The sequence below is a fragment of the Colossoma macropomum genome, unplaced genomic scaffold (assembly GCF_904425465.1).
Source record: "Colossoma macropomum unplaced genomic scaffold, Colossoma_macropomum, whole genome shotgun sequence".
Classification (NCBI taxonomy): domain Eukaryota; kingdom Metazoa; phylum Chordata; class Actinopteri; order Characiformes; family Serrasalmidae; genus Colossoma; species Colossoma macropomum.
The window spans coordinates 4,930,879-4,957,211 of NW_023494785.1; the positions used below are offsets into that span (position 1 = coordinate 4,930,879).

At 38.4% G+C, this 26,333-nt stretch overlaps 1 protein-coding gene across 1 annotated transcript in view; it reads right to left on the reverse strand.

The window, feature by feature from the left end:
• The window catches only part of dpp6a (dipeptidyl-peptidase 6a), a 507,676-nt gene that overhangs the window by 21,121 nt on the left and 460,222 nt on the right, over positions 1–26,333 (reverse strand). The window contains exons 11-19 of the mRNA XM_036581752.1: positions 25,013–25,136; positions 24,598–24,636; positions 22,365–22,472; positions 18,087–18,178; positions 17,743–17,790; positions 15,954–16,072; positions 13,277–13,324; positions 6,276–6,374; positions 3,674–3,743 (exon numbers count right to left, since the gene is read on the reverse strand). Coding sequence (XP_036437645.1) covers positions 3,674–3,743; positions 6,276–6,374; positions 13,277–13,324; positions 15,954–16,072; positions 17,743–17,790; positions 18,087–18,178; positions 22,365–22,472; positions 24,598–24,636; positions 25,013–25,136 — 747 coding nt within the window. The remainder of the gene's footprint in view (positions 1–3,673; positions 3,744–6,275; positions 6,375–13,276; positions 13,325–15,953; positions 16,073–17,742; positions 17,791–18,086; positions 18,179–22,364; positions 22,473–24,597; positions 24,637–25,012; positions 25,137–26,333) is intronic.

A 26,333-nucleotide genomic window follows, 5' to 3' on the forward strand; every position in this document is an offset into this window, starting at 1 on the left:
TCATCTAAACCGCTTATCCTTCTGGGTCGCGGTGGGGTGCTGGAGCCTATCCCAGCTGTCATCGGGCGGAAGGCAGGATACACCCTGGACAGGTTGCCAGTCTTCCGCAGGGCAGACAGACAGAGACATACATTCACACACACACACACCTAGGGGCAATTTTAGCATGTCCAATCAGCCTGACCGCATGTCTTTGGACTGTAGGAGGAAACCGGAGTACCCAGAGGAAACCCACGCAGACACGGGGAGAACATGCGAACTCCACACAGAAAGGGCGGGAAATGTATAAACAATGGAAAAAAAAAATACTTAGAGAATCTGAATCAGGTCACAACCTATAAGCCATTTTTCAGGTATATGTACACAGTGTGTTCAAAATGTATATGAAAAGAAAACTCTGCAATCAATAAAGTGAATAAACTCATTATTGCAATAATGATTCAAAAATGTTTTATTGTTCTGCCCCCGAGTTCAGAAAGATAAACAGCAAACATTCAGAAACATTTCAGGCAGAGTTCCTTTACTGAAATAAGTATCCCTAAATGACCCCCTTTAACAACATCTCACCAAAAACTGAAGCCTATGTTTACCAATAGAGACCAGAACTAAAGGCTCATTTTATTCTCTCTGTTCTTAGAGCATAAATAATTGACTAAACTGGTGTATTCTGAATGCAGTGCGTACTGTTTGTGAAATTTGTCAGGTTATGAATTTCTGTTGGTCTAATTGGCTGATGAATAGAATAAGGAGAGTGTTGTAAACACTATATGTGCAGTGCAGGACAGCTCTGAAACTGAGACAGATCACCACCGGCCTCATCAGACGCTAAACCATGTGTGCGTGTTTATTTATCTACATTTTCAGATGTTTTCGTCCCCTTGGAATTATGAGGTTCTGTCTGAGTTCTGAGCAGTTTTGAGAGATTGAGCTTCAAAGATTTTGCCTTCCACATAGCAATACTGATATGTGGAACAGACATGAAAATGACAGACATCCTGAATTTATTCGAAATGTACAAAATCAAAATCCTATCAGATTTATAACAGAGTTTTTGAAACAGGTCAAATGCAGAGAGAACCTTCTAATCCTAAGAACTCACTCTCTGCCTGGATTTATAAGGTTCTATCTGGTAAAACATGAAAAGAACCAACGATTTTCAAGGAACACAAACAGTTTACTCGATTTCTTTTAAAACATAAAATTAGTGTCAACATTATCAGAAAGTTACATTTAATGCTTTATATGACATTTTTATGACATTAATTTGTATCACTTATTTATTTTTATATGACATTTATTTACTTGTAGCACAAATCATCCAGTGCAGAGGTCAGTTTTAGGTACAAACCATTAGTTTAAGTTTCCTTTAGGTTAGACAGAAACCAGCTACTGTAATAAACTGTCCCAGCAGGTAGGTGTAGCAGGTCAGTCTAAAGACAGTATGAGGTTTTGTTGTTTTAAATCAGAAATTTTGACCCTAAGACACTAAAATGTCTTAATTTGGGGTAAAGAAGAAAAGCAAAATGGATAAACGACTGAAATGAATGTTTATGTTGTAATTAAGACCACGACAGTTCAAATGTATATTATTTAATGACCTTTAAGGCTTAATACTTATAACATTTAAGACAATAAGACTTTGTAAAGAGCTGCAGAGTCTCAGCAACGTTTTCATGCTTCATGAAGTTTAATTAACTTTTCCCATAATAAGTGAGCAGAGCGCCGACATGACACAGAAGCGGAACCTGATTGGTCCTCTTGTGTGTTTTCGAAGTGCTGATTGGCTCACAGACAGAACCTTATAGAACTAAGTTAGAGTCTGACTTTGGAGATAGAACCTTTCTGTTTCCTAGATAAAGAATCCAAAAAGACATACGTTAAAAATAACGCCTCACACAATGTTAAGAAGTTAAGTCACAGAATAAGATTATGGGAATAACTCAATTCAGATAAAATGTCAGACAGAACCTCATAATTCCAAGGGGATGATTTTTGTAGATTTGTAGTAGAACAGAAGGAAAACAGGGCTAAGTGAGAAAAGCTCCATGCTTTATTAGTTAAAAAGTGAAAGAGCTTAAACATTATTATTATGATTATCACATACAGTTGTATGCAAACGCTGAACAGTTAAATGACGTGTTGTTGATTTTCTAAGTGAAAATAAGTTAAAACGTCCTCTACAGAGACACACAAATAGGGCATTTCTGCCATTTTTAACAAACATTTTCTATTTATTATCGGCGTTTAACACATTAGAAAAAGAATGCCACAGATTGCCACATTTTATCTTTTATTTTTTTCCTTAATATGTTAAATTCAGCAAATAAACAGCAATTGTGCATTAGAGTGTCTCAGTAGAGGATGTGAGCAGAACTTATTTTCACTTAAAAAATCATTTAACCAGGGGTGCCCAGACCTTTGCATATGACTATAGATACTTATATTGTTACTTTTTGAACAAAACCCTGCATCTCTATTTTTGTGTATTTATTTATTTATTTATTTATAGTTTAAAACACTTTATATTGCATGAAAAGTTCAATATGAATGTATTGTCAAAAAAAGTGCTTGGAATAAAATCTCGTTACATATTAGCCACACAGACTTCTGTATAACAGGTGTATAAAATTAACCATACAGCTTTATAATTCTGCAGACTAAATCCTGGCAGTAGTCTGAAGAGCTTACTGACTTTCAACGTGGTGCTGTTATAGGATGTCACATTTCCAGTGAGTCAGTTCATGAAACTTCTGCCCTGATAGAGCTGCCCTGGTCAACTGTAAGTGCTGTTATGAAGCAGAAATGTACAGCAGCAACAACAGCTGAAATGTGAAGCGGTAGGCCTCATAAGCTTACAGAGCAGGACCGCAGAGTGCTGAAGCGCAAAGCGCATGATAAATAGCCTGTCCTTAGTCGCAACCTTTACTATCGAGTTCCAAACTTCCAAGCAGCATCAGCATGAGAACTTTCTGTTGGAAGCTTCATGGACTGCATTTCCATGGTGACCAGTGGTAAAATCTGGGGTGATGAATCACACTTCAGCATGCTGCAGGCTGTCAGACAAACCTGGGTTTGGCAGATGCAGGAGAACGCGACCTGCCTGAATGTATAATGCTGACAGTAAAGTTTGGTGGAGGTGGTATAATTGGTTTGGGCTTAGTTGCAGTGAAAGGAAATCTTAATGAAAATGCTGACATTCCAGGAACTATGTGCTTCCAACTTTGTGGAAGAGTTTGGGAAAGACTCTTTCCTGTTTCAGCATGGCAGTGTCCCCATGTACAAAGCAAGCTTCATGAAGATTTGGTGTGGTGTGGATGATCTTGACTGGCCGGCACAGAGTCCTGACTTCAACCCCATCTAACTCCTTTGGGATGAACTGGAAAGACTTGACTTCTCGCCCAACATCAGTACCTGACCTCACTAATGCTCTTGTGGCTGAATGCAATCAAATCTTCATGACAATATTCAAACACCTAGTGTAAAGCCTTCCCAGAAAAGTAGAGGCTGTTACTGCAGCAAAGGAGGACAAACAAAGAATGAGATGCTCAGCAAGCGCATATGGACGTGATGCTCAGGTGTCCACACGCTGTTGGTCATGTAGTGTATGTATGAGCCCGTGTCCTTGTATTTATGAAACCTGTGAGTCTATAATAGCTGAAGCATTGATACTTACACTAGTAGTAGTATAGGGTAGTGTGCTGTTTCTATGAAGCCGGCCGGTTTCAGGATCTGCATGGTCAGAGCTGCGGACAAAAAACACAGACAGCAAATCAACACGCTACAACAACCCGGTCAGCATTTTGTATTGTAACACATATGAGCCACAGTCTCTTCACACTCCAGACTCTCTCTCCATGTATAGTGGCTAATGCTCTCACTGCCATTAGCTCACGAAAAACTACAGGTGAGGACGGTTTGGACCCCTATTTCCTGAGTCTTGCAACCCCAGTTATTTTAGAACGTCTTACATACATTTTGGATCTTTCTGTTTTATCTTGTAGAATTCCCAGTATCTGGAAAACAGCTCATGTTATTCCGCTGCATTAAGAAGGAGAGGCAGCAGATCTAAACAACTACAGACCAAAATAAAAACTGTGGTGTTTAGCTAAAATTTTAGAATCTTTAGTGAAAAGCCAACTCAAATGATTTCTTTATAAAAAATTCTGTCCTGTTTAACTTTCAGTCCGGCGTTTGAGGAAAAGCTCTGCGACTACGCTGGTTTTAAATGAATTTACATGGTCTTAGACAGGAAACAGCACTGTGCTGCCATTTTTATTGCCATAACAAAGTTTTTGACCACAGTCTTCTTTGGGGATACTTACAAATGATTAGCTTTAATAATAATGCGATACAATGGGCACTGGGTAACCAGATTTAACGCCCACAACCACAGGAGTCCCACAAGGCTCAATCCTGGGTCCGGTTTTATTATATATATGTCATACTGTTTAGGAAATTATTTATATGTATAATGACCGAAAACGTTGGTGATGTCAGGTTTCATTCCATATTCTCAAGTTTTATCCCATCCCATATATTCAGACTTTCATTCCATATATTCAGAGTTTTCAGTCATTTTATATAAAATTTTGTATATATATAATTTCCTAAATTGTATGCCATTTTATACATTTATATGTATATATATATATATGTATACACATATATCGATCTCGCTGCCTCTGCCTCAGACTGCAAAGTGCACTTGTATATTGTAAACCGTTCTGCTGAATCTGCTCATGCAGCAGTAGAAAAACTCCAGCGCTCATTCACTGCCTTACAGAATGCTCTCTACAAGCAAAAATTTGTTTTAAATGCCAAGAAAACTAAGTTCATGCTGCTCTCCAGATCTTAAAATATTAATTTTAACACTGTGAAAATTACTACCCTAACAGGATCCAGCACTGAGCGAGTCACAGAGTGTAAGTACCTTGGCATTTGGCTGGATGAGAAGCTTATATTTAAATTTCATATTAATAAACTAGTCAGTAAGTGCAGACAGAGGCTCGGGTTCCTTTATCAAGATAAGTCTTGTCTGCCTAAGTATGCCCGAAAAAGAGTTGTGGAGGCAGCCTTACTATCAGTACTGGACTACAGTGATGTAGCCTATAGACATTCGTCTGCCAGTACTTTCACTCCGCCTTGAGATTCATTACTGGCAACTCTTACAGCTCTCACCACTGCAGACTGGATAAACAGTAAACAGACTGGCTTATTGTTAGGTATAAATCACTCTCCAGCCATATGCCAGCTTATATCTCATCGATGACCTCTATAAATAAGAGTAATTATCAGACCTGCTCTAGTGACCAAATCACCTGTCGGATACCGAGAGTTTTTACTGAACTAGGAAAATCTGCTTTTAGCTACAGCACCAGTGAGCTGGACTTCACTACAGGAGTCTCTAAAACTCACTCATTGGTGTCACTCAAACTTTAACCTTTTAGTCTCTAATCACCTTCAGACAGCGTGTAAGTGTTTTAGTTCAGTTTAACTTTTCCTTTCTTCTTTTTATTGAATTTTAGTACTTTATTATTATTTACATTATTATTATTAACATTTAAATATTATTTTTTTTTTTGTTTAATTAGTTTCAATTTTATTTTTCTTCCCAATAACCTATTAGTTATTTTATTTTATCCCAATTCTATTACTGTTTTTATTTTATTTTTATTACTGTTTATAATCCTTTTACTTGACTGTTTAAATTTTAGTTCGCCTATTTATCCTCCTAAGTTGAAATCATATTAATTGGTTTATTATTTTGATTTTATTTTATATTTCTCTTTCTTAATCAAATCTTGTTCTCTTACTGCTTTTGCCATTAATCTTGTCCAGTTTTTCTGTTAACTTGTTTATGTAGCTTTGTTTATTTTAGTTTAACCAGATTAAATTCCATTTTAATTTCTTTTTCAATCCCCTTAATGTTGTAAATGCTCGGCTACAGCAGTACCTTGAAAATGAATGTATTTCCTAGTGAAAATAAAGGTTGATTGATTGATTGATAAATAATTCAAAGGAATAAAGAGTCGTACCAAAATAACTGAGCTGAATTGAACTGTTTTGGATGTAAGATTTCATGATGGCACTGAATTGTTTCCCAAGGAATCGAATGAATAATCAAACTGAAGAGAAACAAAAGTTCAATAGTTCAATATATATTATTAATGATATATTATTAATTCAATAGAGTTCACTGGATCCCTGTAAACACTTCAGATCGACCTCTGACCACGTCTCAGCCGCTGTGGATAGGGGATGGTAGGCAAACGTACTGTAGTCGTCAATGTCTATCTCTCTGTATTCCACTCGGGGCATCTGCATGGAGTCCACGGTCCGCCGGAGGTTCAGGTTCAGCTCGATGTCGAACAGCTCTGCCGGAGGACAAACACAAAAAAGCACTTTTTAATGCTAAGCTATCCATATAGATCTCAGCTGTAGCATTCATACTGCTATGACACGTTCTTTGTACCAAAATTGCAATGCAATTTCCAAACTGTTTGCAGCAGCGTGTTGCAGAGTGAGATAAGTGCGCTGGTAAAGGCCAGAGCTGGAGGCATTCAGAGCACAGAGAGCAGCTGGGGCTGGTGATAGCAGTGGAGGCTGAAAAGAGCAAAACACCAGCTCTAATCGTCAGGGCCTTTCGTTCTGAAGTGTAGTGACACAGCTACTGCCTGATGAATTACAATTAACCCTTAACGCACAGCTTGGGTCCTATTTTAACCCTAAATGCATATTTCTGGTGCTGTTTGTACCCTTATAAATGCAGAACTTTGGGTTATTGTTAATCACAAAGTGCTACCTTGGGCAATTCTGTAAACCCTAAATGCAAATTTCAGGCCAATTTTAACCCTTACACCCCTTATTGCATCTGTCAGACCCTTTTAACCCTTAAATGCACACCTAGGGTCCTTTTCTAGCCTATATTTGAATGAACCGTTCAAAGCACATAAATACTAAATAAATAATAATAATAAATAAATGATAAATAATAATTTCCTTTGCTTTCTTGTCCTTTTTAACTCTTAAATGCATATCTGAGACCCTTTTTAACCCTTAAATGCATATCTAGGATCCTTTTCAACTCTTAAATGCATATCTGTGGTCCTTTTTTGACCCATAAATGCATACCAGGGGCACTTTTAAACCCTTAAATGCATATCTGAGACCCTTTTAACCCTTACATGCATACCTAGGATGCTTTTCAACTCTAAATGCATATCTCGGGTCCTTTTTTAACCCATAAATGCATACTGTCAGCCCTTTTTTTAACCTTTAAATGCATGCCTCAGACCTTTTTAACCCTTAAATGCATACCTTGGACCCTTTCTAATTCTTAAATGCATATATAGGATCATTTTTAACCCTTAAATGCATACCCCAGGCCCTTCTTAACCATTAAATGAATATTTCAGGCCATTTTTAGCCTATTCTTGAAAAAACAGCTCAAACACACATAAAAACTAAATACATAGTATGTCTCCCTTTTTTCTATCTCATATTTAACCCTTAAATGCAAACTTCAGACCCTTTTTAACCATTAAATGCACATATTAACACAAATATTAATCGCATTCAGAGCACTGTTTCTGTTTGTCTTGTGTTAAGGTAAAGTTGTCTTGTTGAAATAATTTTTCTCATCTTTGTTTGATTGTTTGAAAAAAACACAAGTAACCCAAAAGTAACAGACAGTTATCAGATTACATGATTTTAAAATAGTTACTCTTTGGATTCAGTTAGAGATCGCAATGTTTACCAGGTAAGCAGTAATCTGTACCAAAGTAACACTTCCAACCCTGACTATCCAGCCCTGAGGTGCCGTATGTAAAGTTGGAAAAATGCCAATTCAATCAGAATCAGGCTTTACTGGCCAGGTCTGTTTGTACACACAATACAGGAAATTGGTCTTCCATTATGAAGTCATTCACCATTCACAACAGGAATTAAAGGTTAAACCTGCCCTGTCCTGTTGTTTTCATTTAGGCAGTTTGGGCCTTTGGGCCATTATTTGGCTGGAATCCAGATTCGCAGGCTCTGGAGATTAAACAGGGTTATCAACGCATGAGTAGAGATAAAATTCCCACAGACATCATCACATCTTTATCACACTGTATGTTAGTAGTGAAAGTGTGCTGGTACCACACAGCTGACGACATCCAGCACTGATGGGTCTCAAGAGGCAGGAGTCCTGCAGCTGTTTTACTGACAGAATTAAAGAGTTCTGTGTTTTGCTCTTCCTGATTTCACACCACACACTTGACAGACAGTGTCAGTTTAAATGGCTAAACTTTTGCTGAAGTTGTCATCGAAGCATGTATAAACCTCCAAAAGTGGTGGGGCAAAATTTATTGGTTCCTAAAAAAGAAAAATATGAAAGAAAGTAAAGTGTGTGTAAGGGAAACCATAGCAAATGACGAAATTCTGACAATGTCAGTGGTTATAAAATCATGTCCCAGTAAAGCCATTAATGAACAGTGTCAGTGCATGTTCTGAACATGTGGGTTCTCTGGGTTTTGCCTTTTTTGATGGGTTTTGATTTTGATTTTTCTACATCATTTCAACACACCAGCTGTCCTTAACGTTGTGTGAAAATTTTATGATGAATAAACCAATAGAAACTCTAAATCTCTTTACATTGACTTACATTAAAAGGTAAGAAGCTTTTTGCCCTCTCCTGTAAAGTTACTATTTTGGAGATACTAGTTTTTCGTTGGACAGTGACAATATTATAAAGGAGGAGGAGACGGTTCACCAGCTGAAAAACAAATGAGATCAAAGCGCTCAACACAGCGTCTGTTTATGGGAAAATTCCTGCCCTTCGATAAAAAGAGCCAACTGGCTTGTGGGTAAAGCTGTAATAAACAGTAACCAAGGGAAACGTATTGCAGTGTTTTTACCAGATTAGTGAGCTGCGGCTCCTCTCGCCAAACACTAAATCACAAAGGGTTTGTTGTTTGGGAAACTGAGATTTGTTTGGTTCTGCCGCTCGTGCCTATAAACCACATCAGAATGTTTATAAAGACATAAGATTGGCAATAATTTCAGCGGGATAACTCACATCCAGTCAGCTTGGAAGCAGCACAATTTATAATAAATACAAAGTCACATTGGCAATAACTCTAAAATATTCTTGTGTTCGAGGCAGTAAAGTATAAAACTGATTCCAATGTAATGGATTTTACTTTACCTTTATACATTTTTCCTTTTTTTCTAGCTTTCAAACGGTGGTAGAGCTGCTATAAGTATTAAACCCACTGAGAGATCTCAAACAACACTTGCAGCTGAAGATAATGACAATTTAGCGAATCATTGATGAAGTCACCCAGCACTATAACACGACCAATAAGAGCACCAGAATTCAAACTAGGACAGTATATTGATGTGTTCATTGCTATTTTTAGAGTTATTGCTTTGTAGCGAGAACGACATAAGCTTAAGAAGCTAACTATATTAGCATCTATGCTAGCAGCCACAGATTGCTCATATTGTCAGACTCGACAGAAAACTTGAAGCTTTTTTTTGATTCTACACGATTCTGTGCGTCATTTTGTAAGTGGAAGTGTGCAGAACAGGGCAGTATGTAGTTAACATCGGCCAATAAGTTAAGCTAACTAGCATGCAAGGTAGATAATTAGCCAAATTAGTCACTTCAGAGTGACATTAAGTGACTTAAAACACCATTAAATCATTCATTAATTTACCCTGAGAAGACAGTCCATTCTCAAACAACGCTGAAGTTTTCCTAACCAGGTCCTTTTCCATTCTACCTTAAATTGTGCCACAGTTACATTCTGTTTCCTGTAACCCTCAAATAATTTCTGCACCATTTAGGGTGGGATAGAAAATTCACATAAGAAGCTGACCAATAGCAAGCCAGTTTCAGCCTCACTCATGAATTGGCTTGAAAATAGTGAGTTTGGGAAGAGTTTGTTAGCTGATAGTAAAAACCATGAAAATGAACAACCGACACTGCAGCACCCTTCACTAGAAAGCATGCGTCCACTCACCACAAACACATTTCGGCGACGACACAAGTTAACTAACTAGCTAAGTTAGCTAAAAACACACAGCGGAGATGTGCAAAGCTGGGGAAAACAACACAGTGAACCTGAAAACCTAAACCTAATCATCATAGGTAAAAACATATTGCCACGGTGAGCATGAACAATGTTCATGGTCCATTCATGTCTCACCTTTGATGCATTGAAGTAACTTGAGATGTTTGCTTTGACATTTTCACAAAGCCTGTGTCAACGTTTGCATTGTAAATACCATAGTTTTTTCGGCTTTGGTGGGTAGAAAACAAGATACTCTACAGGATGGAATCACACAGTTAAACGTCCACAGTAACATCTTTTAACCGCAAATGGAGCTTCAAATTCAACACTGGCGCACTGATGATGAACAGAAGGCCTGACGGATAGCAACGGTTGATTGGAGAGCTGAGAAAAGAAGGCGGAGTTTGAGCGTATGATTTGATTTGCCGTAATACAGTGACAGCGCTCACTTTCACTATCTTAGACTTGGCTTTTTAAAGTATTTTTCCCCGTTTAATTGGGTAAGCCTGTGATCAATCTATCTACATATCCAGATCAATCTAGATGTATCTACATCCATATCTGTTTTGAAATAAAAGAAATCAGCAAGTTTGTTTTCTTTTTTCATTGCTTTGTCACAAAACAAACATGGTGTAAGCAAATTATACAGTCAGATCATGAATTGTCAGCTTCATCCAGTTACAATTTTCCCTTCTTTACATCAAAAATGCCTAATAAGAATCATAAATGTCCTAAAATGAGCTCCCTTTGAGCTTGTCTCATCAACACCTGCAAAGGTCACCAGCAGGGGGCGACACGAGGATCTAAACAAGCAAAGAGATAGAAAATCACTTTCATTTTGCCATCTGCCTTTTACCACTATGTTTGCATTATTATGCGTCAAAAAACATAGTAAATGGGTGGTGGAAAAAGAAGAAAACAAACTTTTTCATCTTAGATATGGATGTAGATTGGACTGAGTGGCAGATACATAGACTGTCAACATCATTTGCATGTGTTTGTTTCTAAGCGAAGGACCTCGCCGTGCCTCCCGTAATTGAATCCAGGCTTCTACATCGGGCCTTGCTACAATACCCGCAATTTTACATGGTGCTTTCTGATAAATAACACAATTATCCTGCTCTTACACAGAGAGGTCATCTTGTATAGCATACTGAGTACCATTCAGTAATGCAATCAGCCCAGAGAGCTCTCAGCACCAATTCAACCTCATACAGTTTGACACAGTCAGCCTGCGGAAGCCCTGAGCTGAGTGTATTGGCATGCAGTCTGCGGAGGACTGAGGTTAGGACTGTTTGGGGCTGTGTGCCTGTCTATGGTTGGGACGGTGTGCAGCACAGAGGTCAGTAATGAGGTCATCACATTATGCATAGTCCATGCCATGTGTGTGTGTGTGTGTCCTGCCACACTGTGTCGCTCATCACTGATAAGGCCTCTGGCCTCTAACAGCACCTTGACAGAAACAGGCCACTCAGCACCCACTCTCTCTACACTGTCAGAAAAAAGGTGCTGGTGAAAAAGAAGCTTAATCGAGTTGAAAGGCATGAAAAAGGATGAGGAGGTTGCTCTGTTTCTGCTTGACAGCTGAGTAACGAACTTATTTTTGCTGTTTTATAGAATCAGTAGGTCAGTATCGTTTTGTCCCTTTTGCTAAGGTTTGTGATAGTTAATCCCAACTGGTTAGCTTCACAGTAGCTACTGTAGTGACAGTTTGCTAACTGTTTCTTGTCCACACATTTGCAAAGGGTGTTATGGCCACTAAGATCTAAAAAAAAGTGTTGTTTGCCTTGGCAATGCACGTCCATGAATTTGGGGGGCGGCTTCTGAGAGAGCACTGAAGGGAGGGGTGTATTTGCTTTACTGTTGAGTTCAAATACCAACAGTCATTCTCCAGAATCGCTTACTGCATCTTTAAATATGGCATCCAGCCCGGCCTTCGACAGGTATGGGCTGTGGGCTGATTGTGCTGAAAGGCGATTGGCTGATTGGTATCGGCTCCGAAAACACTGATCGGTCCATTTCTAGTTAGAATGCTTGTGTGCTGATTTTTTGCAATCGATCGGTCAACAGAAACCTGATCCAGAGAAATGCTTTAGTGAGAGGATTCTCTTTATAACCTACACAAATCCCTAAAGCCAGTGCGATTTTAGCCCGATGTGGTCGGAGCCGACTGAATTTCAAGATCGGGCCGATTTTCAGCTTTGTCGGCCGTTGTTTGCCAATCAGTGTGAGAGGAGAAATGATACCTAATTAACTGCCCAAAGGAGCGCCGATTGAGCAGTTGGACGATGGGATGGATTTCTGACATGTCAGAAATTTTGGTCACTTGTCTCACAGTCTGAACAGCCTCACAAACCGATTCCTCAAAGTCACACCCAAAAGCACACACAATGACAACCACTGCTCCTACACGGAGGCAAAAAGTCCACATTTGCATCGCCAGCGTCTATGTATGCCGACTTTGCTCCGCTGGACTGAGCTGAACTGTGAGGTGTATATAAAAACGCTGTTTTTTTTTCTTTGTAGAGCACACAGGGCTAAATCTCAGAAGGCTATTTATTAGACATGTGATGCACTTTATGGGTGCAGGAGCAACTATTTTAATATGTAGTGCACTATGTAGGGAGCAGGGAGCCGTTTGAGATTCAGCCAATTATTCTGCTCAAGACTCAAAAGCGCAGGGTGTTGTTTTGTATGTCAGTTGGACCGAGTGTTTTCGGACAGTGTGTGTATGTAAATCGTAGGCTTTGGCTGTACATGATAGGCAATTCAAACGTACAGTGTGAGTCAACAAGATTTCTACAGTCGCACAGTGTATGCCTGGCTTTACAATAATGAAGTAATTTCAACTGTTTAATTCTGTTTATACTGCTAGGAACATTGGATTTCAACAATAACATCTGGGCAGTGACAATGAAGCCACGTTCATATGTCCTTTGAAGCTCTGCACTTTCTTAAAAGGTTTATACTCATAACATTCCTGGTCTGGCCTTATTCGGCTTCACTTGGCTGTAGTGACAGCTGCAGAATATTGTTGTCCCAGAATATCTCAGAGACATTTAACGAGACATAAATTGATAACTTAAACAGTGAGCACACATGCCTTGACTCAGCTAAAGCAGTAATGAATGACACTTTCATTCACCCGACAGGATATTTTGTTCATGAACTCGAAACACAGTGGACGTGAGAAATAAAGTGGACAGAACAGTACTCACTCTGTCTGTCCTGAATGCTATAGATGGCCACAAATGGAACTGTAGGACCTGAAATAGAACAGAAATAAGTACTGTAAAATAGCCAGAACAAAACTGTGGCATAACTACTAATAGTAATAAAAGCACTAATGATAAGAAAAATTATTTATATAGTACCTTTCACATATAAAAAATAAAATTCAGAACATAATATAGCAAAACAGTAAAACAGCTAAATGAATAGTAAAAGAATGTAAGCAGCAAATCTAAAAAAATAAGAATAAAAACAGGAAAAAGAGTAAAACAAAAACAGAAAAAAAATGTAAAAATATGAAAAATGCTGTTTTTTTAAGATTTGTTCAACGTGTGATTTAAATGACAATGTTGAACCAAATGTTACACCCAAATTTCTAACCATCATTTGTTTGTAAAGCCTGTGATTCATTTCCAATAATGAGGATTTCTGTTTTTTCTTCATTTAGTTAAAAAAATCTGTTCATCCATGTAATAATGCTTGACAGACTGTCAGTTTACTTTTTATAGCATTGGTGTCAGATATTTATTTACAGATAAATATGACTGTGTGTCGTCTGGTTAACTATGAAAACTGACTCCATGCTCGTTCTATAAAATTCTGTTCATCCATGTAATAATGCTTGACAGACAGGCTGTCAGTTTATTTAGGGAACTAGTGTCATTTGGCTCTACAGATAAATATAATTGTGTGTCATATGCTCAACTATGAAAACTGACTCCATGCTGGTAATAATGTGTCCAAGTGGGAGCATGCATGATAAAAAATAAAACTGGGCCTAGTATGGAGCCCTGTGGTGCACCACAAAGAATATCATACATTTTGGAGTGATGTTTGCCTAGACTATCAAAATATTCTCTTCTTTTCAAATATATATGAACTTTGGTTCAGCTTAACTCTCATAAATTACAGCTATAGCAATAACAAAAGCAGGTTCTGATTTTATATGAATTATTTTAAACTTGTAGTTCATTAAAATTCAAATTTCAATCCATACATTGGAATTAAATCTAAATTTGATGAAAGGTTATTGCCTTTTTGAACCTTTTGAACCCACAATACAGAATATAAATGTAACTTATATGTATTTTTTACATTATGTACCAGCTGTTCTTTATATTGTGTGAACATTTCATGATGAATAGACCAACAGAAATGATTCGAAATTACTTTGGAAAAAAACACATCATATAAATGTTGAATTAACTGACATTTAACGTTAAAAATATATTTATTTCTCCTTCTCCTTAAAAGTTACTAAGACAGAGATGTTGTGTAAGTATATAAATAATAATTTAAATACATATAAATAGTATATCAAAATGACAGAGATAACTCTGGACTTTTAACTCTTTGTCCAATCAGCAAGTGAGAATTTTAAACGTAGTATAACAACCTTCAGGATGTCTATGCTGGAAACATCAAGATCTGTGCGACAAGTCAAAACGTTAACAAACATCAGCTAATAGCTCAAAAAACAGCTGCAATTTGTTGGTAACACTATTTATCATCAATGTAAATCTTTTTTTTGTATTTTTTCAGATTTTTTTCTTTACATTGTGCTGTATTCCCTTGAATGTATCCCAGAGTTTACCCATTAGAGATTCTACAGAGGTCACCGATCCCTGCAGCGTTCCAGTTTGTCTGAGTGCTCTGTCTGGCTTATTCAATAACAACAAGAACAGCAACAAGATCAGCTTCCAGAGGGGCTTCTAAACAAATCTGCTCCATACAAACACAAGCATTGTGTACGAGAAAGGAAGGATGAGGAAAAAAACACAAAACAAGAGATAATGAAATGATCGATACACTCTGCTGAAAGAGAACAGGACAGATAACAATAACACTGAGGAAACAGGCCAAGCACAAACTCTCTCTCTCTCTCTCTCTGTTTCTATGTCTCTCTCTCTCCCTCTCTGTTTCTGTCTCTCTCACTATATATCACCTCCTGTCTCTCTGTTTCTGTCCCTCCCTCTCTCTCTCTGTTTCTGTCTCTCTCTTTCTATGTCTCTCTCTTTCTGTTTCTGTCACTCTCGCTGTATATATCACTCTCTCTCTCTTTGTTTCTATCTGTCTGTTTCAATAACACTATCATTTTCTCTCTCTGTATCACTCTGTTTCTGTCCTCTCTCTCGCTGTATCTATCACTCTATCTTCTATTTTTCTCTTTCCCTCTCTCACCCTTTTTCTGTCTCTTGTCTCTCTCACTGTCTCTTTCTTTCCACTTTGTCTTTTTGTCTGTCTTCCTCTTCATCTCTCTTTCTCTCTCACTCTGTTTCTCCCTCACTCAGTCTCTCTCTCTCTGTTTCTCCCTCACTCTGTCTTTCTCTCTCTCTCTCTTCCCTTTCTCTTTTCTGCCCCCCCTCTGTTTCTCAATCTCTACTGTCTCTCTCTCTGATTATCCATATTCTCATCCACCGCTCTGCTGCTGAATGCTGCTTTCTCTTTTCCATCGTCCTCAAGGATCTTCACCCTCTTACAGAGATGGAGAGAATCTGTTCCTTCAGACTGTTCAGGGCCGGTAATAGAAAGGGTGGCACACTGTGAATAACGTCTGAACGGAGAAAACTGCCTTTGTGTTTCAGCTCACAGAGGCCCTGAAGAAGGACAGTGATCAAATGTAGAATTTGAGAGAAAGACAGAGAGAAAGAGAGGCTCAGTTACCTCTACAGCTGAGGAGGAAGTAGGCCATGTCGTGGCTGAAGGAGCCGCTCACGTATCCACAGCTGTCGGAAAAATCACAGGAGAGACAGCGGCGGTTGAAGGGGCCGACCGTGTCCGCGCTGAAACAGCCAGAACGTCACAGTGAGAAAGTCAGCACACGGCATCCTCATTCAGCTCTAACCACAGCACATCAAACAGAGGACTATAAAACTGAATAATACACTTTCTGGCCACTTTAGTGGAAACCCTCCACCTTGCTGCTGTATATTTAGAGACTGTAGCTCCTCTGTTGATGTACAGTTTGTGTTAGTCCTTCATCAGTGGTCATTTTCTCACCACAGAGCTGCTCTTGCCTGGATATTTTTGGGTGGCATTCCACTCTCAACCTAGTATTGACAATGATGTGTGTAAAAACTCCAACAACACCACTGTGTCTGATACACTTGTACCAGCACCACACACACTACCAGGTCAGAGCCACTGCTGTGCTCAGAATGGACCACCACCCAAATAATATATGGACAACAACTGTCCAGCAGTCCTGACTTGACTTCACTCGACTTGACCAATGATGAATGGAGTAGAGGTGGACTGATAAACTGTGCAGCAACAGACAAACTACAGTCTGTAGCTCTACAGCTACATAGTCAAGCTATAAGGTCAGTGTTTCTAATAAAATGGCCAGTGAGTGGAAGCACGAGGTAGGTGTTTCTAATAAAGTGGCCAGTGAGTGGAAGCACGAGGTAGGTGTTTCTAATAAAGTGGCCAGTGAGTGGAAGTACAAGGTTGGTGTTTCTAATATAGTGGCCAGTGAGTGGAAGTACAAAGTAGGTGTTTCTAATATAGTGGCCAGTGAGTGGAAGTACAAGGTAGGTGTTTCTAATAAAATGGCCAGTGAGTATAAGTACAAGGTAGGTGTTTCTAATAAAGTGGCCAGTGAGTGGAAGTACACAGTTAGTGTTTCTAATAATGTGGACAGTGAGTGGAAGAACAAGGTAGCTGTTTCTAATAATGTGGACAGTGAGTGGAAGAACAAGGTAGCTGTTTCTAATAAAGTGGTCAGTGAGTGGAAGTACAAGGTAGGTGTTTCTAATATAGTGGCCAGTGAGTGGAAGTACAAAGTAGGTGTTTCTAATAAAATGGCCAGTGAGTATAAGTACAAGGTAGGTGTTTCTAATAAAGTGGCCAGTGAGTGGAAGCACGAGGTAGGTGTTTCTAATAAAGTGGCCAGTGAGTGGAAGTACAAGGTGGGTGTTTCTAATAAAGTGGTCAGTGAGTGGAAGTACAAGATGTTTCTAATAAAGTTGATGGTGTATAAATGTATCAAGTTGGCTGCCATTACTGTTTATAGCTATACGATGCACTTTAGTCCACGTTTATAGTGTCATACAGCATCAGAAAGCATATGAGAAAGTCTGTTAGAGTTTACTAAACAACTCCACACAGTTTGAGGCAAGTGTGTGATGATTCAAGCATGCAGTCTGCACGATGCAAACTGGTGTAAATAAGCCTTCATTACTTCTTAGTTACATTAGCCTAAAGAAACAAACTTACGACACCAGCACGTATTGGCTGATTACGTTTGGGGTAAATGGGAATAATTGTGGAAACTGGATTTTTCTCTGTACTCTTCCTTTAATTTAAGGGTCAGATTTGAGGTCATAGTCAAGACATATTTAGTTGAAGTTCTCAAGTGTTTGCAAGCAACTTAAAGTTTATTCACACAGTTAGGAAGAATCAGAAATTTACTGTGTTCTTTTTGCCTTGGTCACTCATTCCAGCAGCTTACCTGTACAGATGTCGTCGTTTAGGGTCGTCCTCTGTGCTCAGGAAGTATCTGTCACATAATAACACAATTACTAAATGCTACAAAAAACCAACACACCAAAACAAAGCCTTCATGTTGTGGCCCTGAAAGTCTACAGTGCAGCGCTCCGTCTGTGAGGCCTGTGCTCCAGCCGCAGGGCATGCCGTTAATGTGCCTCTGTAAAGTATAATCCAGGTGTAAGTGTGTTTTTTTATCCAGCGCTCTGCAGGCCAGGAGGAGTTCATGAATCAAACACAGGTGCAGTGAAGGTGCAGAGTGAGCTGAGCTCAAACGGAATGTGGGATGTGTCAGCTGTGTTTGCTCACATTAGCTGGCTCTGCTCGTTGTAGGCCAGAACCTGAGTCACGTCCCAGTCGCCTGATGTTATGGACAGCAGCGTGTCTGAGCTGGTGTTGTGCTGGAGGAGGAAAGAACAGCATCAAATACAGGCAGCATACATATAAACCATCACACAGCTGGATACAGAACTCAGCCCTCACCCCTCTGAGGAATTCTTACAGTGTCACATTCTACTGTTCTAATATTACAGTCTAGTTCTAATATTACTTTTGAGACTTTCATAGTTCTCTTACATTCTAGAAATTCAGCGAGTTTAAATATTGTGTTCTAGAATTTATGGAAGTCTTTCTACATTCTAGAGCTTCAGAGAGAGTTTCAACACCACACTCTGGAATTTCAGACAGACTTAAAATGTTACATTCTAGAACATCTGAGAGCGTTCTAATAATACATTCAAGAACATGTGAGAGCGTCCTAATATTACATTCAAGAACATCTGAGTGTCCTAATATTACATTCTAGAACATCTGAGAGTGCCATAATATTACGTTCTAGAACATCTGAGTGTCCTAATATTACATTCTAGAACATCTGAGTGTCCTAATATTACATTCTAGAACATCTGAGAGTGCCATAATATTATGTTCTAGAACATCTGAGTGTCCTAATATTACATTCTAGAACATCTGAGAGTGCCATAATATTACGTTCTAGAACATCTGAGTGTCCTAATATTACGTTCAAGAACATCTGAGAGTGTCCTAATATTACATTCTAGAACATCTGAGAGTGTCCTAATATTACATTCTAGAACATCTGAGAGTGCCATAATATTACGTTCTAGAACATCTGAGTGTCCTAATATTACGTTCAAGAACATCTGAGAGTGTCCTAATATTACATTCTAGAACATCTGAGAGTGCCATAATATTACATTCTAGAACATCTGAGAGTGCCATAATATTACGTTCTAGAACATTTGAGACAGTTCTAATTACATTATAGAATATCTGAGAGAGTTATACTACTGTATTTTAGAACATCAGAGAAAGTACTACTGTTACATTCTAGAAGTTTATACAGAGTCCAAATGTTATATTGCAGAATTTCAGAAAGAGTTCCAATTCTACATTCTAGAACTTCAGAGAAAGCTCAAACCTTACAGTTCAGAGCTTCAGAGAGAGCTCTTACACTACTTTCCAGAACTACATGGAGAGTTCTAACATTACATTTCAGAGAGTTCTATTATATTCTAGAATTGAGAGAGTTCTATTACATTCTAGAATTTTAGAGAGTTCTATAAAACTTCAGAGTTCTATTACATTCTAGAATTTCAGAGTTCTATTACATTCTAGAACTTCAGAGACAGTTCTGTTATTATATTTTAGAATTCCAGAGAGGGTTCTAATGTTAATTCTAATATTATATTTTAATATAATATTTACTTTAAGTGTTCTAAATGAAATCAGGGGGTGAACCTCAGACATAAATGACTGAGGATGTAAAACTCCTCCTCCTGTCTGCCTGTTTATACCTCTCTATCCTGTGCAGCCCAGAGGAGCAGAATTTCCTCCTCACTCTGTCTCAGTTCTCTCTCTGCCTCTCTGTCCTTGCGTTGCCCTCAGCGTGGATCTCTTAGAGCAGCTGTGTGATGATGATGTTCAGTGAAGAGATGCCCTCTAACCCTGCTCTTGTCTGGAGGTTTTACTGCTTGATATGCTTCTTAACCTCTTGATGTTTTTGACGATGGGATCAAAATGGAAGATCAAATGAGATCAAAAAGCTTTGCAGAGACAGCAGGAGTCATCTTCGGTTCTGACACGCTGCATTTTTTTGTGTTTTCCCTTCTCAAACACACTTGATTCAGCTAATCAGATAATTAGGGAGCCTTTCATGAGCTGAGTCGGTGTTTCAGAGCAGGAAAACACTAACGCTGAGTTTACATTATGCGTCTCAATAGAGCAGTGATGGAAAACTAGCACCAACGGCCGCATATCACGTGGAAGGTTTCATCGAGCTACATTCTCCAACTTTTGCTGTCACCCCGCAGAGGAATAAACCAGATTTTGATGTTTTTTTGTGAAATATGGACACTGAACTCATTGTTCAGGCACACTTGTTCATCTACAACAACAGATTAAAAGATATTTAAAATGGAAAGATGTAACACAAAAAAACAGATCTTAAACAGATAATCAAGACAGTCAAAGCTCTTCATCAACCACTAAAAATAACAATCCCCACAGCAGCAACTCCATGGCATTGTTTACAGGAGTAGCATGTCAGGGTCGTATATCGCTGCTGTCGGTACAAAACCTCGTATCTCCATTTTTGTTGTTTTTCAGCTTTTGACATAATCTGAAAATACCTGTTGCTCTTTACATTGTGTGTAAATTTCATGATGAATGGACTAAAAGAAACGGCCCAAAATTACTTGGAAAAAAGTCTGGTTCCATTGACTTACATTAAAAGTAAAGCAGGTTTTTCCTTTCCCGTAAAGTTACGATTTTGGAGATACAAGGTTTTGTTCAGACAGCAGCGATGTGCTAATTCTACAGTGAGGCACAGACTGAGATTTTTTTCAACGGCATGATGCACAAACACAGGGACTGATGTTAGATCATTAGCTCTGTATCACTCCAACTGGATGGGGCTCCATCACTGCAGAAAACACGGTTCTGCTTTACAGCCCAGTGCTGGGGGGCTTTATACCCCTCGAGCCCACGGTTGTCATTGGGCATGGTGAATTTAGGCTCATGTGCGGTTGCTTGAGAGCGTCTCACTCTATTGGTCAATGCTTTTCTATGGACATTAAGCTGTGTGTGTGCAATATATATATATATATATATATACATACACATATTTGTAATAATCAGGGAAACACTATGCATCATTATTATTAAATGTTTTCTGGGTGATTTTATAGCACTAAATCTAGCATAAATCCAGCAATATATTAGGAAATCCTTCTGTAAGTTCCTCTGAGAACATGGTTAACATGTGAATATTCAAAATTTCATGTATATCAGTGTTTTAGAGGCTGAGATTTTTGGTTCTGTATGTAGAGAAAAGCTGTTGAGAGAATAGGCCTTAGAACTGCATTACCCAGTCAGATCTCAGAAAACAGGCACCATCTGTATGAATGCTGTCATTATTCCAAAGGAAATAGAAACATTTGGATATTTTTTTTTGATTCTACCGAAACAAGCTTTTTGGCTGAGCCTTCATTAAAGATGCCAACATTTGGTACAGCTGACATAAACTGACTAAAAACGCTGAAGTAAATAGGCTTCTGCTGAGTTTTGACATTTTTAGAACAGTTTAAAAATCTGAAAAATGCTTGATGGGACCAAAATCATTTTTGTCTGAGAAACCTAGTGAGCTTCAATACAAACTGAATGTGGTGTATTTTGATTGTTTAATTGTGTTATCATGACTATAATTTCCCCTGTCCCTTTATTAGTTTCAAAATTTTATTTCCCTCCTTTCCCTACATAAGTATATATATATATATATATATATATATATATATATATATATATATATATATATATACATATATATATATATATATATACTACCTTTCTTTACTCTTACACTTTGGAGGGCTTTTGAGCATTAACTGCCCATTTAAATTCCTGACACAGCATGAGCAATAAAATTCAGGACTTGTACTAGGCCACTCCAAAATCAGATTATTGTCCAATTCCGCTTGATCTTCAGATCATGGAGTGACAACTGGACATTCTCCTGTAAAATTTTCCGGCAGAAAGCAGAATTTATGGGTATGTCAGTTATGGCAAGTCGTCCAGGCCATTAAGCAGCAAAGCATCCCTACACACCATCACACTACCACCACCGTGTTTCCCTGTGGTATGATGTTCTTAGTGTGGAATGCTTTGTTAGCTTTATGCCAGACGAACGGGACCCCTGATCTCCACTTTTGACTCAGTGGTCCACAGAAGATCGCTGCAAAATGCTCAGAGCTTTTGTCATTGCAAACAAGATATGACAGAAAGTCACAGCTGTGCTCTTGGTGAAATTTTGGTAGGCTGGCCACTGCTGGGAAGATTCACCACTGTTCCAAGTTTTCACCATTCGGAGATAATGGCACACACTGTGATTCGCTGGAGTGTCAGACTGATATGTTTCAATAACTATCTTTCTTTTCTGGAGTTTCTTTTGTTTCCAGCATAGTGTGTTGCTTGTTGAGACCTTTTAAACTACTTAACCTGGCTAAAAAGATTGCATTTAAAAGACGTTTAGACTCAACAGTGATCAAGCCTGGGTGTTTCTGGGTGTACCTGTGAGATGGCCATGGAGATATGGAAGAACTTCCCTCGGCCACCCTGTGGGATTGGTCGTGTGAAGAACAACTTCAGCCCGTCTTTGGAGAACAACGGAGCCTCATTCTGCAGTAAAAACAAATGTACATAAAACTTCTGACTACTGATGGACACGCCCCATTAATATTTAATTCTAACCAAATTGCATGAGCTGTACCACCAGAACAGAACAGTTAAGCTCTAAAGCACAAGGTTATGTCCTCAGCCCTGAAACCTACAGTACACGCAGCATGTATCACATTGTTCATAATTAAAAAGATGCACCGCCTAACAGCGGACGAGCCCCCGCAGGACTGGATCTGCCGCAGTGCTGAAAGTAATTCTGTTGTAAAACATCTCATGACTTAAGCCTTTGGGCAAAAGAATGCAAATAAAAAAACAAAAACAAAACTAATCATGAAAAGCAATTTCACCTCATGCACAGTCTTGCAGGGATTATCATAAACAAAAGCACTACACTTCATCAAAACTACATTTCCACCGGCTGCCTCAACACAACAACTTCACGTTCTGTCGCGACAACAGAGCAGGCGAGCAATTACCACAATCCAGTTGAAACTGTTTTGATATTAATTAATATTATCGCTTTACAGTAATGTATTCAAAGAAGTTTAGAATAATACATGCAGTGAGATATTTGTATAAACGATACCCATCCTTATCAATCAGGTTGAAACTAGACTTGATATTTAATATAGAGTTGATAATAAAGTACCAAGTCAAGGCAGCCAAGTGTCAAGTCAATACAGTCACGTATCAGTCAATACGGTCACGTATCAGTCAATACAGTCACGTATCAGTCAATACGGTCACGTATCAGTCAATACAGTCACGTATCAGTCAATACGGTCAAGTATCTAGTCAAGACGGTCAAGTATCAAGTCAGTATGGTCAAGTATTAAGTCAATATAGTCAAGTATCAAGTCAATCTGGTCAAGTGTCATATTGATACGATCAAGTATCAAGTCAATATGGTCAAGTATCAAGTCAAGACGGTCAAGTATCAAGTCAGTATGGTCAAGTATCAGGTCAAGATGGTCAATTATCAGGTCAGTATGGTCAAGTATTAAGTCAATATGGTCAAGTATCAAGTCAATATGATCAAGTATTAAGTCAGTACAGTCAAGTATCAAGTCAAGACGGTCAAGTATCAAATCAATATGGTCAAGTATCAGGTCAAGACGGTCAAGTATCAAGTCAATATGGACAAATATCAGGTCAATATGGTCAAATATCAGGTCAAGATGGTCATGTATCAAGTCAATAGGGTCAAGTATCAAGTCAGTACGGTCAAGTATCAGGTCAGTATGGTCAAGTATCAAGTCAGTATGGTCAAGTACCAGGTCAGTATGGTCAAGTATCAAGTCAATATGGTCAAGTATGAAGTCAATCTGGTCAAGTGTCAAATTGATACGGTCAAGTTTCGAGTCAGTACGGTAAAGTATCAAGTCAGTACAGGAAGTCTCAAGTCAACACAGTCATGTCTCAAATCAATTCAGACAAATATTCGTGTCAAGACAGTCTAGACTCAAGTTAAAACAGATCTCTAAGCCTCGTCAAGGTCAGAATCCTTAACTTCGAGTCCTAAATAAGTTAGTATGCAACAGTAATATAGCTTTTTAATGACAGCATGTTCATAGTGTATGGCTGTATATTAAGTTTTGTTTTTTTCTTCATGGTAAAAAGTACATGGATAACTATTACAGACATAATGGTATAAAAAATAGTGCATCTACACATAAAAAATGTAAGTACTTAATAAAATTAGTTACTTAATAAAATGAACTGACCTCACTCATCAAATCAGTCCTTCACTAAAGTGAGAAGTCAGGAATCAAACCTGTCTTCTTTTAACTGCATTTTTCTAAACATATCAATAAGTTTACCGAAAACAACATATTCTTACCATGTTTTATTTATGTCTGTTTATGTCTGTACTCATGTATTTGTGTTTAGTCTAATGTTATACAGTGTTTCACTGGCAAAAACACATTTACTGCTCAGACAGTAGTTAATAGTTAAAACTTAATTGTTTTAAACAGGTTTTTTGGCTGCTTAAACTTTTGCACATAAATGATTAACATACAGCATCCACCAGCACTAACCATAATCATTATTTGTGTAATTATTGTTTATAATAATATAGTAATTCAATGTGAAGAGTGTGAAGAGGATGCAGGTGTTCTGTTACCTGTCTGTGCAGCCAGCCCTCACTCTCATCTTCATGTTTCTGAAACACAGATGGCAAAAGCACACACACACACACACACACACACACACACACACACACACACACACACACACACACACACATTCACATTCTGTTCTATTCTTTAGTGAACATCTTAACTTGTGGCTATCTAGCGTCTTGAAATAAGTTAAATAATCTTGTACTCAGATTAAAAGGGGTTGGGGGGTTAGGGCACCTTCTATAAGGCCAAATTAAACAGGGCAGCCCTGTTATATACACATTATTACATGTCTTCTTATTAAATGAGATGATTTCACCTCTTCAGCAGAGCTTCAAACGCTTATTTCTAAAATGTCACACTCGTGCTGGTATTTTGGAGAAGGCTGCTTAGCTGTGTTAGTGGTTGAGTGTTTACCTTTGTACAGACTCCTGTAGTGGCCTCACACAGGGTCAGAATGGAGATGTTCTGGGCTCTGTTTAACCAGTTCACCGCCAGTTTTGTGCTCGTGGCCCACTTCACCATGGTAACATAGTACTCTCTGGGAAAAAAAGCAAAGTGTTTGCATATGCTAATAATCTCCTGCTGCAGTCCAGGATAATTATCCTGCTTAATACACCTGATTCAAGTCATTATAGGGCTGATAACTCGTTAGTAAAGTGAACCAGGGCTGTTAGGCTGGCTGTACACAGAGGAACCTTGCTTCAAACTTACACTGCATAAGGTGGTGTCCTGTGACTCTTTGAAACTCAGTCGCAACAGCTGCATCACAACGTCATCTCAAGTTTCAGGAAACAGCTAATCAAAATGCCAATAATGCATCACATAATCACGTCTCACCACATCAGAAAAATAACAGAAGGTGGTTTATTGGGTGGGTGAGCATTGACTTGTCCTCATTAACTGTATGTAACGTTGGCAGTTTTTTATTTTGTCAGTTTCCTGAGCCATGACAACAAACAAACGCAACACAACCAGCTGGTTTAACTAGCCAGCTAACGCTAACAGCTGTTCAAAAGGCTGCTTGTTATTAATTTTTTGGCCTGCTGTCATAGTGATCTGCGTTAAATTATTCATTTTCTATATTTTAGACAGAACAAGATGTGGTCCTCAATACACATACAGTGCTTCTTGGACAGGATGAGTGAAGCATCAAGGTAGAATCATAATAAAATTAAATATTCATTTTCAAAGACTCAGCTTTGAAAAGTCAAGGTCGATAGGTACGAAGACAAAAGAGGTAAATAACAGCCTGAAAAATTATACGAAGAAGAAAAATGCAACAAATACAAATGTAAACATGTTACAACTGACCAAACAGTCAAACAACACATGCCTAATTTGGCTTCTAGAGGAGTAACTTAATGTGTTGCGTGCAACTTTGGTCATTTTTAATTGCTTCGTGTTACTGTGAAGTTGGAAATTGTTGCATGCAATGTACATGTTGCATGAAAGTTTCATCATCTTAAGCCAGCCTAAAACCTTGCCTGTTAAAGCAGGCATTGCCCATCACTATGGAATAACAGCATTCGAGTGTGCACTTACATGATAGAAGAGAAAACCGACGGTGTTGTATGCTGCCAGTCAAATATTTGGGGACATCTAGCTTTTCGACTGTTTAGATCTATTTTTTTTTGCTATTTTTTATTCAGTCAAACTACAAAACAACCTTGAGAATAATGCCTATTCGATCCCCTGTTGTGATGTCAGCACTCAAACCTTTCAGCTGTTTAAACCA